General features: G+C 41.3%; 1 protein-coding gene across 4 annotated transcripts; it reads left to right on the forward strand.

Annotated features, from left to right (window-relative positions):
• Positions 1-86: 86 nt before the first annotated feature.
• Positions 87-15,223, forward strand: LOC101106610 (dihydrodiol dehydrogenase 3-like). 4 transcript variants are annotated; one of them, XM_060397556.1, is made up of 11 exons: positions 87-1,869; positions 2,838-3,291; positions 3,597-3,887; positions 5,606-5,773; positions 6,063-6,179; positions 7,415-7,492; positions 7,902-8,024; positions 8,821-8,930; positions 9,810-9,975; positions 12,233-12,315; positions 15,016-15,223. In XM_060397556.1, exons 3-11 carry the CDS (start codon positions 3,885-3,887, stop codon positions 15,056-15,058), a joined length of 891 nt encoding a protein of 296 aa, XP_060253539.1. In that variant the 5' UTR covers positions 87-1,869; positions 2,838-3,291; positions 3,597-3,884; the 3' UTR covers positions 15,059-15,223. The 4 variants fall into 4 exon arrangements, with proteins under 4 accessions (XP_060253539.1, XP_042085608.1, XP_042085607.1 ...); XM_042229674.2 differs by having other exon boundaries at positions 2,838-3,887; XM_042229673.2 differs by lacking the exon at positions 3,597-3,887 and having other exon boundaries at positions 2,838-2,968.
• Positions 15,224-16,904: the final 1,681 nt, after the last annotated feature.

The raw sequence follows: 16,904 nt of genomic DNA on the forward strand, positions 1-16,904 counted from the left end.
AGCTGGTCAGAGGTCATCCCTTCCCAGGGCGTGCTGGCAACTGTCACCTCAGTGGGAGGAGGAGGGGCAGGCTAGAGCCAGAGCCCAGTGTGAGCAAAGGCTTCTCTTGTGCTCAGTGGCTGTCCCCACCCTACTGGGCCAGGTGAGTCCCAAGACGCTGGAGCAGAACTCTGAGGGTTGGGTCCAGACTAGTTCCACTCCTTGTAAGTGTGCACCCCTTGTAAGTGTGCACCCGTGTCCCCTGCACTGCACCTTTGCCCCAGAGGGTGGCAGAGCTGGAGGAAGGTGTGCAGGAGCAGCCCCTGGTGTGGGCAGCCGTGCATGTGGTGCAGCCCTACATACCATCAGAGCCCCAGACCCTGCTCCTCGGGGCCCTCTGTGATGGCTGCCCTGCCCCGTCCAGATGTGTGCGTGTTCCTGTGTGTGTATGTGTTCCTACATGTGTGTCCCTTTGTGTGTGTGTATTCCTGTGTGTGTATGTGTTCCTGGATGTGTATTCCTGTGTGTGTATGTGTTCCTGGATGTGTGTTCCTGTGTGTGTGTGTTCCTGGATGTGTGTTCCTGTGTGTGTGTGTTCCTGTGTGTGTATATGTTCCTATATGTGTGTCCCTTTGTGTGTGTGTATTCCTGTGTGTGTGCATGTTCCTGGATGTGTGTTCCTGTATGTGTGCATGTTCCTGGATGTGTGTTCCTGTGTGTGTGTGTGTGTTCCTGGATGTGTGTTCCTGTGTGTGTGTGTGTTCCTGGATGTGTGTTCCTATGTGTGTGTGTTCCTGTGTGTGTATATGTTCCTATATGTGTGTCCCTTTGTATGTGTGTATTCCTGTGTGTGTGTGTTCCTGGATGTGTGTTCCTGTGTGTGTGCATGTTCCTGGATGTGTGTTCCTGTGTGTGTGTGTGTTCCTGGATGTGTGTTCCTGTGTGTGTGTTCCTGGATGTGTGTTCCTGTGTGTGTGTGTGTTCCTGGATGTGTGTTTCTGTGTGTGTGTTCCTGGATGTGTGTTCCTGTGTGTGTGCATGTTCCTGGATGTGTGTTCCTGTGTGTGTGCATGTTCCTGGATGTGTGTTCCTGTGTGTGTGTGTGTTCCTGGATGTGTGTTCCTGTGTGTGTGTGTTCCTGGATGTGTGTATATGTTCCTATATGTGTGTCCCTTTGTGTGTGTGTATTCTTGTGTGTGTGTGTTCCTAGATGTGTGTTCCTGTGTGTGTGCATGTTCCTGGATGTGTGTTCCTGTGTGTATGTGTTCCTGGATGTGTGTTCCTGTGTGTGTGTTTCTGTATGTGTGTTCCTCTGTGTGCTTCTGTGTATGTGCATTCAGTTTGGTACTTCAAATAACAGGGAAAGTCTCACTCTTGGTAGATTTGTTCCCTGTCATGACTTTTACTAGTTAGCTCATCATGCTCCTAGCCCTGGGATCAGCCCAACAGGAAAGCTACAGGTGGTTCAGTTCATTTCTGAGTCAGCATCTTACCTGGCTGAGATTGGCTATCTGATTCTGGTGAATTTATGACTGTTTCTGAATGCACTATATCCCCCAAAGCCACACCCCCATTCTATTCAGGGCCTTTTAATACATGGTCTCGTCCATGTCTCCACCCTTATTCCTTTGTCCTTGGCTCTGTATGTATGTATACACACACACACACACACACACACAAACATGTATATATAGTTCCCCTGAAGCTGCAATAGGCATTCCAAGTGCTCTTCAGTTTAAGCTTAGAGTTAAGTGGAACAGACACTAGTCCCCAGACAGCCCCCAAGTAGGTTGGAATACTGCACATGAGGTTTTCTGTTGTCACTCTGGATTGAGGGAGCAACTGGGAGCTCATCAAGATTGCACTGCCGCAGGCAGGAGGAGGGTACAGGTGAGTAACACACGGTGAAATTTCCTTCCACCCTGTTCTGGATTTTTCCTAATTGCCTGTTCACTTTGTTGCTGTTAATCTGTGTTTGTCTGTTTTCCAGAACTCCTATGAAGTTTTTAAGCTGATTTGTCTTTCTTTTCTTGTCTTTCCATGGGAGAGTTCAGTCCTCCCACCTCACCATTTTGCTGACATCACTGTACATGTTAAATTTTGTCTTCACAACATTCTCGTGTATCAGTGCATCACAATTTCTGTTACTCTTTCCAAATTTGTTGCATTTTAATTTGTTTATAGGTTTTTCATTTATGAATGATGTGGAGCAGTTAGTAAATTATGTAAAATATGTATAAGTGACATTATAAGGGTACCCTGAAAGTTATATAACTAGCTAGAAGGGATCAACACTCAAAGTCTCTTTGAACACTGTACATGGTATTCTAAGGCTATTAATAATTAACTTCCAATAAGCACTTTGCCAAAATGTCTCATTTCTGTTTTCTGTTCAGGATTTCACCAGTCAGGTCTGTAAAGCATAATAATTTTGCTGTGGGAAATGTAAAAGGGGAAATTTATTTTCATTTGAAGGTTTGATTCTTTATTAAGGGGTAACATTTTGAAAAATGCTATTAAACACTTTTGGATTGTGTGATTTGTGTATGTGTGTGTGTTTGTACTGTAAGGTAGTTTTTTCAATCGATGTTTGATTGACATTGGGCTTCATAATAGAAAATTAAAAAAGATTGTTGTTGGAAGTTTCTAGTCTAACAAGTAGTCAATAATTGCTCACTCAGTCTCATCATTATATAATACATGAGGTTATGTTGGTAAAAATAATCAGATAAGTTAGCAGTGTTCAATCATCTCTGACTCCATGGGTACTAGTTTAATTATGCTTCTCCTACAATGTCTCTGCTAACAGTGGACAGTGCAGCTGGGTGTTATGTTCTTGTTATTTATAACATTTGAAGGGAGAAGAAAAAAATCCCAGTCTGCTTACTCAGAGGAGCAACAGACAATGGATCCCAAAGGCCAGAAGGTGAAGCTTAATGATGGCCACTTCATTCCTGTCCTGGGATTTGGAACCTATGCACCTCCAGAGGTAACAGTACTGGTTTGGGGTTGAGACATAAATAGTAGTGGATGTGACATGAGCAGAAGGGACTTGGGTTGTCAAGCACTGAGCTCCTGTATGACTCTGTGAGGGTCATGTGGTTCCACCAACCAGGCTAGAACCATTTCCTCTGAAAGAGGATAAAGCATTCAGGCTTCACTCTGCATCATGGTCTGAAGCTGTGTTCACTTGCAGATTACTCTGGGTTTCCTTCCAGTTTCCATCTCTTTCCCAGATTGGCAGAAGAGGTGAGACTCAGCTGTCAAGAATACTGTCAGCTGCTTTGCTTTGAAGGTGATTGCAATGGTGAGGTTTATCTGTATAGTTAATTAATTCCAGAACTCTTTCCTCTTTCCAAAAAGCCATGACACTGAGAAGTATTTGAGGTGGGAGGTCCCGTAGATGAGTTGAATGAAAAATAATGGGAATGAATTGCTTTTATACTGTGGAGTGCCTGCTAGATGGCAGGCAAGAAACACTCCAACTGTGTTTTGCCTCATATTTTTGTTTCTGCTTGGAAATTTATTCTCAGAGAAAATAATACTGTCATTTGAGGGTAAAAGTTACTACCCTACAGGCCAGGTTTTGTAATGTTTTCTTGGGCTTCCCCGGGTAGTTCAAATGTTAAAGAATCTGCCTGCAATGCAGGGGATCTGAGTTCGATCCCTGGGAAGATCCCTTGAAGAAGGAAATGGCAACCCACTCCAGTATTCTTGTGGAGAATCCCGTGGACAGAGGAGCCTGACGGGTTACAGTCCATGTGGTCACAAAGAGTTGGACATGACTGAATGACTAACACTTTAACACTTTGAAATGGAAAAGATTCTCAATCATATAAAAAGAAATGGAATATTATTCAGCATTAAAATGACATTAATCCTGCCATTTGCAACTGCACAGATGGATGGTAAGAACATTAAGGCAAGTGAAACAAGCTAGAAATAGAAAGACAAATACTGCATAATCTCCTTGTAGCTAGAATCTTAAAAAGTAGAACTCATAGAAGCAGAGAATAGAGGTGTGGTGATCAGCAGCTGGTGTCAAGCCTGGGAAAAATGGTAAGTTGTTGGTCAAGGGCACAGACCATCAATTATAAGATGAATAATCATGGAGACCTGATGTAAAACACTGTGACTATAGTTAAAAATAATGGGATATATCTTCAATTTTGTAGACTAGATCTTATGTCTTCTTACGAACACCCAAAAAAGTTAGGTGTGTGAGGTGATGGAACTGTTACCTAGGTTGATTTTGGTAATTCATTAAGAGTGGATACTTCCATTGGTAAGAATAATCATGGGAAATGGCGCACTGGTTGAAGCTCAAGCTTGAATCAAACTTAAGCCGGGAGAAAGATCAATGACCTCAGAATGGAGATGACACCACCCTAATGGCAGAAAGGAAGAGGAACTAGAGAACCTCTTGATGAAGGTGAAAGAGGGAGTGAAAAGCTGATTTAAAATTAAACATTCAAAAACCTAAGATTATGTCATTCAGTCCCATCACTTCATGGTAAGTAAATGGGGGAGAAATGGAAACAGTGGCAGACTTTATTTTCTTGGACTCCAAATCATTGTGGACGGTGACTGTAGCCAGGAAATTAAAAGATGATTGCTCCTCAGAAGAAAAGCTACGTGAAACCTAGACATCATCTTAAAAAGCAGAGACATTGGCTTGTGGACAAAGTCCATATAGTCAAAGCCATGGTTTTTCCAGTCGTTATGTATGGATGTGAGAGTTGGACCATAAAAGGCTATGCGGGGAAGAATCGATGCTTTTGAGCTGTGGTGTTGGAGAAGACTCTTGAGAATGCCTTGGGCAGCAAAGAGATCAAGCCAGTCATCACCTAAAGGAAATCAACCCTGAGTATTCCTTGGAAGAACTGATGCTGAAGTTGAAGCTCCAATACTTTGGCCACGCAATACGAAGAGCCAACTCATTGGAAAAGACCCTGATTCTGGAAAAGACTGAAGGCATGAGGAGAAGGGGGCAACAGAGGGTGAGATAGTTGGGTGGCATCACTGATACAATGGACATGAGTTTGAGCAAGCTGCAGGAGGCAATGAAATACAGGGTAACCTGGAGTGCTGCAGTCCATGGGATCAGAAGGAATTGAACAGGACTGAGTGATGGAACAAAAACAGTGACTTATATGAGAACATCTCTTTGTATACCTTGATTACATACAGTTTTTATGTGGTGTGTTCTTTGTGGCCTCACTGGTAGACAGAGGTCTTAGAAGCAATTACCTTGTTTCTTGATGCTTTTACCAGGCACCTTACACCTTTGTTGAATTATCTTCAAAGATCTCACAGTATAAATCCTATTCTGACTGCAATGTTATCCTGAGTATTTTGGGTTCTACCAGCAACTCAATGAAACTGCAGGTGGTCTTGAGGTCTCTGACGCCCATAATCAACCATGATCACCTCAGGATGAGTGGTTCCTGGGTGTCCAGTTAATCACTGACCAGGAACATTCAGGGAAATCATCAAGCATTCATCACCACACATACAGAACTAACCAAAGGCACAAAGGAAAGTTGATGTTGGGAAGATGAAAGCTTGTGCCTAGCAATCTCTTAATCATCTGGATATTCAACTTCTACCTTTGTTGCTTATGTAGGTTGCTAAGAGGGATGCTCTGGAATTCACCCCATTTGCTATAGATGTTGGGTTCCGCCATATTGACTGTGCTCATGCTTACCAAAATGAAGAGCAGATAGGCCAGGCCATTCGAAGCAAGATTGCAGATGGCACTGTGAAGAGAGAAGACATATTCTGCACTTCGAAGGTACTGTGTGTGTTGTGTGTGTGCACATATGTGCAAATGATTATGCCCAGGTGACAATTATATAATAGGATCCTTTGATGAAGAGTTGCTTGGTGAACTATGCTTATTGATAAATTCCTAAAGTATTAGAGTTCCCTGGTGGTTCAGTGCTTAAGACTTGGCACTTTAATGCCATGTGCCCTGATTTGATCCTTGGTTGGGGAAGTAATATCAGACAAGCCTTGCAGTAAGGCCAAAATAAGTTACCTAAAGTATTCTTAATACAACTTTTATTCTTTAACCTCTGCAGCTTTGGTGCACATCCTTTCGACCAGAGTTGGTCCAACCAGCCTTGGAAAAGTCACTGAAAAGTCTTCAACTGGACTATGTCGATCTCTATATTATGCATTATCCACTGGCTCTGAAGGTTAGAAATTTGTGTGATCACATCAGTGTTACATCTTGTGTTAGAATGTGCATCAACTTGCATGGATGGTTAAATTAAGATTTTTCTTAGTAGGTTGAAGGGATGATTATACTAGAGTAGAATCCTCCACAATCATTTGTGATCATCTTTTTACTGAGTTTCTCTGAATCCCTTATATACCTTCCAGAGAAAGGAGTTAATATTCTGAGATTCTCTGCCAGAAAAACTTGAGGAAATAGAACTAGGTGAGTTCTGCACACAGTCCTTGTTATAACTCCTGAGTGTCTGGGGATTTCACGAACCAAGAGTTTAGTGCAGCTGTGGTGAGCATGAGCACGATGAGTTTCTCTTGTCTTTCATCCTTTCAAGTTGAGCATATTTGGTGGTGCTCCTTCTGAGTGCGTCTAAACTTTGTACCTATGCAGGGACTTGGGATAACTTTCCTGCACTCTCCCTAGTCTTCAGATGAGGTTTGTAGACTGCACTTATCCATTAAGAAAGGTTTACTTAGAACACTTGATGTCAAGTCACAGAAATGAATTCAAACCATCCAGTGCAAAATAGCTTAGTGGTCTACATAGATGGCAAGTTCCAGCCACAGACAGAAATGATGGTTGCAGTACTCTACAGATGTGTCTCCTTTTCCTATCCCTTATAAAGGCACTACTCATGGTTTACTTTATTTTTACTGAACATTTTCCATCGGTGGGAAATTTGACCTTGGGGTAGCTCAAGGCTCATGGTCATGAACATATGAGAACATGTCTGGGTCTTCCACATTCCATATCAACCTAATGAGATCCCTGCTGGTTCATGTGCCTGTCCTAGGGCACCTGAAGCTCAAAGGGAAAAGAGAGTCTGATTATCTAGACCAGGTCAAGATAGCAAATTTTATTCTGGAAATGAAGTCATGTAACTTACTGCCATTCCCAGCTCATAGAGGCATTTGGAAACAGGCAAGTACAAGAACAGACAAAATTCACAGAAGTCACAGGAAGTTCCTTTTAGGACCTAGAAAAATTGTACTTATTACAACATATATTTAATGTAAGAGATTAGAATAAGTCTCCCTCCTAAAGACATTGCTTATATACACAAATCACTTTGCAAATATTATCTAGTATCTAGAAAGTTTTAAACCTAACTCATGGAGGTTTAATCCCTGGTGCCAGGCAGGCTGGCTAAATGTGGGGAAATTATTTGTGACATCTCTAAAATGACTGCTTCTATTCTAGCCAGGAGAAGAATTATATCCAAAAGATGAAAATGGAAAACTGATAGCTGACTCAGTGGATCTCTGTCGCACATGGGAGGTGAGTATGAGGAGCAGAGAGACTGGGGAGGAGCCAGGAGAGTGGGAACTCCCTTCATTTCTTCCACCTGTGAGAATGCGCCGTGGACCATCAGACTCAGCAGTTCATGAATCTAAGGGCTGGGATGCTGGGTTTGTGGGGAGGAAGCCATTGCTGTAATGTTTACAGAGAGGAATGGAGGAGGAGAATATGGGGCAGTGCAGACAGGCATCTCTTTCCTTCCATATGATGTGTCTTCTCCAGGGTTCAAGGAGCAAACAATATTTCTTTTTATATCATGTCTTCTTCCCCTCTTTCCTTTTTGATAATTGATGCTAATTCTTGATGGATGATGGTGATTACCGATGTTTTCCAGCATTTATTCTTGCTCTGTCTTTCCATGTAATTGTTCATCACCCCTCCCTCCCAGGCCCTGGAGAAGTGCAAGGATGCAGGGCTGGCCAAATCCATTGGGGTGTCCAACTTCAACCACAAGCAGCTGGAGAAGATCCTGAACAAGCCGGGGCTCAAGTACAAGCCCGTCTGCAACCAGGTGAGCAGCTCAGCTTCTCTCCCTCCTGCCCTTCGGAACCTTCTTTTTGCCCTGGAGTCTGATGTCTGTCTGTCCTCCTCTCCTGTTCATCTGACCACTGTGGACAGGAGATTCTAAACAGCTGAGTTCCTGTCTGCATGGTGTGTATAAAATCCAAAATGGTATCTCTGTCTGTGAATATGGGTGGAAAAGTGCAGAGATCTTCCTGGTAGAATGCAGAAGTAAAGGAAGGAGGTATTTCCCTGAGATGAAAGGATGGCCAAGTCACAGGGTGAAAGTGCCCTGGAGTGAAATTTGTACAGGAAGGAAAACCATGAAAATGTGGAATGGGAAATAAATTGATATAGAGGCAAATCAGCTGAGATGGGTGTTAAGGGTTTGTGTGGGGTTCTGATGGCTGAATCCTTAGTCTTGGTGTTGCAGTGTTTATAAGTCTTTAACAGGGAGCACAGTTGAGAAAACTGTGTTGGAGATGATGAAAATCATTCAGGTTAGAGGGTGAAGTTAAAGGCTCATTGTGACGCTAACACTCTATGAATTTTACTCATGAATATCTACTCAAATGTAGAGTCCATCTTTTGGTTAGTCAGTCTCAGACTGGTTTTCCCATCTATGTCCATCATAAATTAAGTGTATAAACAAATTTTTCTCTATTTCTCTGTTGATATTAATATTTCCAATTTACATTTAATGTTATGGTTTTTCCTTTATCATTCTTTAAACTTTTTGCCTTTCTCTGTCATTTAATATTACATTTCCATAATACGTGACACTCTTCTCTATTGGTTTTCTACAGGTGGAATGTCACCCTTATCTCAATCAGAGGAAACTGTTGGATTTCTGCAAGTCACATGATATTGTTCTTGTTGCCTATAGTGCTCTGGGATCCCAAAGAGTAAAAGGATGGTACTGAACTCTAATGAAAGCAATAGGGAGTTTATGTAAAATTCAATTTTTGATGAGATAGTTTAAATCATACAATACTCAGATAACTCTCATAGGCCGAGGGGAGAGAGAAAAGTAATGGAATGAATTCTTTTCTTTTATCTTCCCATCACCCAGCCAATTTTTCTAGATTGTATTAGCTTTTCAACTCACGAATAAGAAATGCCTACATTAAAATCTATATGTAATCTCCCAGTTGAGACCAGAGACACAAGCTTATGTCATGATTTACTTATTAACTAATGAGCACATTTTAAAAAATAGGCGTTCCAAGGTTCACTTACCTTATGTCTACAGTTGAGATAGTAGTATTTAACTCCTAGGTTTCTATCATGATAGAAAAAAATTTCAATTTGAACCATTTTGGTAAGCATCTATAGTAGAATAATGATGAAATAAATGTCTCTTATTTTGAGACCTCGCGATTTTTATCAATACTTTAGAAAAAGTGAAATTTACAAACAATTCTTGGTCTTTCCTTTTGCTTCTCTACTCATGCCCTTGATTATATAAGAAAAAACACCCTTGAAAATTAAAGGACAAAAAAATCCATGAGTTTGGCAGTCCTGGTCTCAACTCAATAATGCCTCTGAGTTACCTGCAGAGTTTTGTAAACACAGAATAGGAGGTGACACAGTTGACGTTCTGATTCAGTTTGTTTTCAGATCTGCCATGGAATTTGTATTTCTTACAAGATCCCAGTTGATAGTGATGATGCTGGTCAATGAACTATACTTTGCGAAGCTCTGGTCTAGAGTGAACCTCTTGTTCTATTTGGAAAAATATTCAGAAACTGAGTATTTAGTCTCAGCTCCTCAGCATTTTTGAATTTCCTTCCAGGGTGAACCCAAACCACCCCGTTCTCCTGGAGGACCCAGTTCTCTCTGCCATTGCTCAAAAGCACAAGAAAACGGCAGCTCTGGTTGCCCTTCGCTACCAGATACAACGTGGGGTTGTGGTTCTGGCCAAGGGTAACAACAAGAAGTGGATCAAAGAGAACATGCAGGTGATGATGAGTGGGGCTGTGGGCAGAGGGCTCCTCAGGAATATCCTTCACGAGGGCTCTCAGACTATCTTTGGGCCAAAACGAGTTACCTGATCTTTCCCTGTGTGTGAATGCCTGGTAGTTTTCTCCTTCTGCTGTGGCAACAGGAGAAGCATTATGGCTGGAGAGGGTTACGGTTGGACAGAAAATGGAGATTTTCGCTTGAGCATTACATTGGGGCAATGTATTCTGTCACTTTGTGCAAATTACATCTTATTTTCTTCATTCTCAATTATGCAATTGCATTATGTGATTTTCTTTCTTATACTGCTTGAACTGTATAATCAAACACCATAGGTTGAGTGGCTGAGAAAAAAAACTGGAATTTGTTTCTCACAGTTCTGAAGCTGGAGATCTGAGATCAGAGTGCCTGTGTGGTCAGGTGAGGCTGCTCCTCCAAGTCACAGGTTACTCCTTGTATCTTAACATGGTGGAGGGGGCAAAGAACTCCCCCAGTTCTCTTATGTGAATATGATGTTGTTTAAATCTCATTCATGAGGGCTCCACCATCATGACATAATCACCTCTCAAAGGATTCATTTCTAACAGCATCAACCTGTGAATATGAGGACAGAAAATTTATGGCAGTGATCTTTAACTTCCAAACCATTGTGTTTTTATTTTGCCTTTCCCTGAATACTAATAAGATTTCATCTTTATACATTTAATCTTCTTGAGTTTCTGTCTTTGTGAAGTCCTCTTCAAGACTTTGTCCATTTTTGCTAGGTTGTCTATACTTTGTTTTCTGTGTAGGAGACCATTATTGTACCTTTAGCCATAACTGTATGGAAACTCCCCAGTTTCAGGATTTAATGCAGAGATGATTTATGCGTCTCTTGTATTCTGTGGTTTGACAACCAACCTGCACTCAGCTAAGCTGTCGTCCTCTGGTCTGGGCTTTCCTGTGCTTTTGCAGTTCAGTGGGGAGCAGCTGGAAAGTTCTGTTTTAGCAGGTGGACGAGGCTTTTGTAGGAGGAGCCTTTACCCTTCTCTGTATAGTTTTTATGAATAGTTGACTAGACTGGGACAACTAACCTGGTCTTCATCTCAGCACAGTGGTATGATCCCAAGTCAGTTATTAGGGAAATTGTCCTCTTCCTGTCTGGACTAAGATCTGGGTCATCTCTTCTTCTGGGAAATATCACTGTTCAATGCAGGTTACAGGTCAGGCCAAGTAAGGGGAATGGAAATTGTCCCCTGATCAATTGTTTCTGTGTTTCCATTTAAAGTTGGTTCTGTAATCTAGCTGGAACTGTTTATCTAAGATAATATGAAAATGGATGCATGTATGTTTAAGTATATTTAAATGTAAATCTAAGGTTTCATAGTTCCTCAAAGATTTTCATTGTCAACTCAGTCATATATCAAATGTCCATAAGTACATTTCTGTTATCTCTTTTCTATTTAACTATTCAGTTTTCTGCACCATGTTATTAAAGTGGAAAATAAGTCTTGCTTTTCAGAATGGTAATTTTTTATTTTTTAAAGCTGTCTTGGCTACTTTTGATTGGCTCTCTTTTATTTAACATTTAGTATCACTTAACCAACTTCCAGGAAAGAATACATGCTCAAGTCTTTGGCTCAAGTTGCATTGAAACACTAGATCACTTTGGAGAAAATGAATTTTTTTTACAAAACTGAGCTTTTCATTTCATGATTATGATATGAATTTTTAATTACTTAGGTGTTCTTTAATGTTAAAACACTTTTCATAACTTTCTCCACTAAGGCATATACATAAAGTTTTTGTTAGATTTATTCATAGATAATGAGTAAGTTTGATATCAGATTCCTGAACAGGCTTTAAAAGGGGAGCCTCCTCCCTACACTACTTTAGCTGATCACTGTCACCCTTACAGCATTTTGGGAAGAGTTAATCAGTCTGTTTGCTCAATTGCAGTTATTGAGTTAGGAGTACCTGAAGGCGGTGTGATTGGAAAAGAATGATTTTAGTTTGTTTTCTATCTGAAGTGACTCACTTAGAAAGATAAGGGACTGATGTGCTGTAATGTTTGTGAGGTGGACAGAGAAGGAGTAGGTGTGGGAAGCTGAGGTGAGAATTCAGCAGAGGTTCCCAGGCTTGTTCTCCTGAAAGCTGAGGACAGACACGGCTTCCCTGCCCCCTCTTCTTGCCTCCATTCAGCTGGAAACTCCTCCAGTCCCCAGGGAGAGACTGGTTCCTTGAGGGAGAGGTAATGTGATTGTTCCTTCCTTCCAGGTGTTTGACTTTGAACTGACTCCAGAAGACATGAAAGCAATCGATGGCCTCGACAGCAACATAAGATATTGTGATTTTCAACTGTAAGTGACTTGCAGATGTTTCACTCACACACTGTTTTCTCTAGCAGGCGGGTCAGCAGGGGAACTAAGCTTTTCAAAAGGATAATTCTAGAAAGACAGTGCTGATTTCCTGCTTAGGAGTAACCGGGGGCTTTGTGCAGACCTCATACCAGAGATTTCCTCCAGGGTTCCTTCTTTCACCAACAGCAGTGTGATGGGCCCTGGACAACTCATCAGTAAAATCCCCAGAGTTGGCATCATGATGAATTCACTACTTTGTGCCCCTATTCCCTGTGCCTGGTGCACCTCCTCTCAGTGCCGGGCACCCAGGGAACACAAAAGACATGGTGCCTGCAGCCAACTATTCTTTTAGCGATCTGTGAACATGTTTAATCTTTATTTCTTTTTACATTAGGGGAAAATGATTATATTAATAATAACTATGTATTATGCGAACAGTTGACTCATTGGAAAAGACCCTGATGCTGGGAGGGATTGGGGGCAGGAAGAGAAGGGGACGACAGAGGATGAGATGGCTGGATGGCATCACTGACTTGATGGACATGAGTTTGAGTGAACTCCGGGAGTTGGTGATGGACAGGGGGGCCTGGCATGCTGTGATTCATGGGGTAGCAAAGAGTCGGACACTACTGAGAGACTGAACTGAACTGAACTGACTGATGTATTAACGAATCCATAAAGATTACTTTCTTGTTTTGTTCTGTTTAGTCGCTTATTCATGCCCAAATCTTGGGACCTTGTGGAATGAACCCCAACAGGCTCCTCAATCCATGGGATTCCCCAGGCAGGAATACTGGAGTGGGTTGCTATTTCCTTCTCCAGGGAACCTTGGGGATCAAGGGATCAAACTCATGTCTCCTGCTTGGCAAGTGGATCCTTTACCACTGAGCCGCCTGGGAAGCCGGCATTCATGTTAATCCTGTGAACACAATTATAAAATGTATTGTTGACATTTTTACTGAGGAGGGTCTCATGAAGGCCAATGTGCAACAGTGCTGTGAAGTCACACAGGCCTGCTCCTATATGTCTGGTGGATATTGTCATTAATGGGCATTTCTTTTCCGCGACACCATCCATTTCTTTCAAATTAATCTCTTCATTGATCTTTTTTCCCTATTATGACTCCCATGTCCTCATTCTTGTTATCTTACAAAGTTGAATTACCAGTAGATCATGAGCTTAACTGACCCTCCAGTGAATGACTTCTGTGTCTTTAGCAGGACACACCCAGATAGGATCATCTGGGTCTCTGGTTTCTTGAGTGAAGACTCACCCCAGTTTAGCTTTCATCCGTCAGAAGTCCTTGGTGGCTCAGATGGTAAAGAATCTACCTGCAGTGGGGGAGACCTGGGTTCAATTCTTGTGTGGGAAAATCCCCTGGAGGAGGGCATGGCAGCCCACTCCAGTACTCTTGCCTGAAAAATCCCATGGACAGAGGAACCTTGTGGGTTACAGTCCATGGTGTCATAAACAGTCAGACGTGACTGAGCAACTAAGCACACTTTAGAAGTCCATCCCCTGGGGAGCCCCCATCTCCTTGACTTTGACTTGGTTTCCGGCTGCTTAATTACTATAGGAGAATATCGGGACTGAGGAGACAGAAGAGAAATTTGGAAGGAAGTTTAGAGAGAAGGGAATAGAAATGATTGGTTAACAAAGATTTTGCTTCAAATGAGATTCCAAGGCTCTCCCTGTTGTTTGTAAAGCTATATCATGATTCTGATAAGTGTAGAAGTCACTCAGTCATGTTTGACTCTTTGGGACCCCATGGACTATACAATCCATGGAATTTTTCAGGCCAGGATACTGGAGTGGGTAACCTTTCCCTTCTCCAGGGGATCTTCCCAACCCAGGGATTGATCCAGGTCTCCCGCATTGCAGGCAGATTCTTTACCAGCTGAGCAACTATTATGTTCTGATAAAAGACATGATAATTGCAAAAAAAGTGCATAGTTGCATTTATATACTTAAAGACTTTTAAGTATAAATGTATATTCTCTTTCATTAGGCTGTGAATGCCTAGACTTACACATCTTTGTGGGCTTGGGTCAGCAGCACAGCTCCTGGCACTTGGAATCATTCAGAATTCACTATTTAATGAATTGAATTGAAAAGGACATTTTCAAAAAGAAAAGTAGAAACATGGCAAAAAAGGAAAACAGCAGTAATACTACTTGCTGAATAACTAGTGTTTTAATACAGTACAGTATAAATTAAGAAAAAAGTAATCCCACTCTGTGCTCTATGATTATTCAGGTGCACAAGGTATCTCTCCAATAGACGAGAACTTCCTTAATGGGGACACTCTGTTTTGGGGGTGCTCAATATCAGCTTATTAATGGATTTGTGGAAAAGAGGAGCCAATTTGTTCACTGCGACCCTTCTCATCATCTAGGGACAGAAGCTCCACTTGTGTCTGAAATGATCTCCGTAGTTAGACCCAGGTCTTGTGCCCTCTTGGAAATGGTAACCTGAGTCAAACTACATATCACTGTGGAGTGAATATTACACGTGAATGTTGGGACTGGACGAGCTGCCGTGTGTACATGGAGCAGACACCTGCATGTGTGCTTGTAAGGGAGGGTGGGGAGAAGGAGGGATATGTTTGTAGATTTAGAGTTTTAGCCCATCCTGACTGCCTCCACAGAGTAATGCTCTCTCTGACAATATAATAAATTAATCCTCTTCCTTCTCTTTCAGGGGTATTGGTCACCCTGAGTTTCCATTTTCTGAAGAATATTGACTCTTAGTCCTCCTTCTGGATCTTCAAGAATTTCTTGCTTCTAGGGAAGAGGACTTTTGTACTTGGTGGAGGTGCTTAAATGAAGTGTCTGAATGTTTGAAAGCTTGCCTTTCCTTAAAAATAAAAAGAAAAGTTTATGAAACAATAAAGACTTCAAAATAAGAATAGTCTTTATTTATGATATTTGAAAAACCATGCAAATTGCAGAAAATTTGGAAAACAGAAGGGAAAGGATAGGAAATAAAAATAAGCCATGATTAAACCATTTATTAATACTTAACTTTGGTGCATTTCCTTTATGAATCCTATGCAACGGTGTATGTGTGTTTATATACAAAGACAAATAACCTTCAATCTACAGGTTGGATATTTATATTTTAACTTAGCATAATTATCTTAGTAAGCTAAAAATATGATTTAAAAATCCAGTATTATATTTTGTTTATTGTAAAGCAGCACATGTTATTCATTTATTTAATTTCTTAATTGTCTGCCCATGCTTAGCATTTTGAGTTCTTATATATTCTGCTAGTATTTCATTGGTTGCCATTCACTCTCATTCAGCAAAACTTTACTGAATGTTCTTTAGTAATACATTGTTTTATCAATAAATGTTAATTAAAATGAGAAATTCTTGAGTTTATAGTCTAGTGGAGGATGAGACAGTAAATGAAGTCAGGAGAATTTAGCTGTTAGAAATGGGTAAGTGCCTGTTGAGAAAATTCTGCACAATGTCTTGCATTTCTGTACATCTGTTAGGCAGAGACACCAACTACTCTACATCCCACACAACGTTTCAATTGTACAAGAAACAGCCTTGACAGAGAGATCGTGGCTCTCTTCATTTCTCTGCAACACAAAACACTAAATTCAGGAAGGAAGAGTGTTCACGTAACATTTAAGGGCCCGCAAGTCAGCTTACGTGGGTGGAGTTTAGTGAGGAAAGAAGACAGGAGTTGAGACAAACCAGAGAGCCCGTGGGGCAGTGGGGCCAGTGGATCTGTGTCACGTAGGCATATAAAAGGACTTTACTGTGAGAGAAACGGAGAATGATATTTTGTGTTTTGTGCAGAGTAGTTACATGAACAGACATGAGTTTTAAAAAAATCAACCTGGTTGTTATGTTGAGAATAAAAGAGAAAAAAGAGCCCCTGTTTAGGACTCTACAGGAATTTAGGAGAGAGATGATGTTGGCTTGGACCACAGAAGGAGCCGTAAATATGGTTAGAGCAGATTTATTTTAAGGGCAGCATGAATTAGACTGTCTAACACGTTGGACATACAGTTAAAGGAAAAGGGGAATCAAAGTTGACTCCAGGTGTCTGTGGCTAAGGAACAGGAGATGGAGATGCCATTTTCTCAGATGGAGATGATGTGGGGGAGTACACATTTGTGGGAAGATTAGGAGTTCAGTTACAGACACGTATCCTTGAGATGTCTTTAGGTACCCAAGTGAAGATGCATGCATACAGTTGGACATGGAATTCTATGAGAGAAAAGGTTTAGGTAAAATATTTAATTTGTGGTTTGTTAATTTTAGTTGCCTCTTAAAGCCATGAGACTGCATAATCAGAGATATTATGTTATACAATGAGATAGGGAAGTTAAGCTTCATGAGAACCCAGCATTAAGAAGGTGATTTAAAAAAAATATGGAGGAAGCTGCAAAAGAGGCTTACAAGGCATGTGAAGCAGATGTTTGGAGAAAAAAGAGACCAATGCTAACAAGGGGACAAGTCAGGGAGGACTGAAACTGACCACTGGATTGGGCAGTTAACCTTGGCAAGGTCAAGTGAAACTTTGATAGAGTGGTGAAGGCAAACTGTGAGGAGAATAGGTTCAAGAAA

This window comes from Ovis aries, chromosome 13 (assembly GCF_016772045.2).
Source record: "Ovis aries strain OAR_USU_Benz2616 breed Rambouillet chromosome 13, ARS-UI_Ramb_v3.0, whole genome shotgun sequence".
Classification (NCBI taxonomy): domain Eukaryota; kingdom Metazoa; phylum Chordata; class Mammalia; order Artiodactyla; family Bovidae; genus Ovis; species Ovis aries.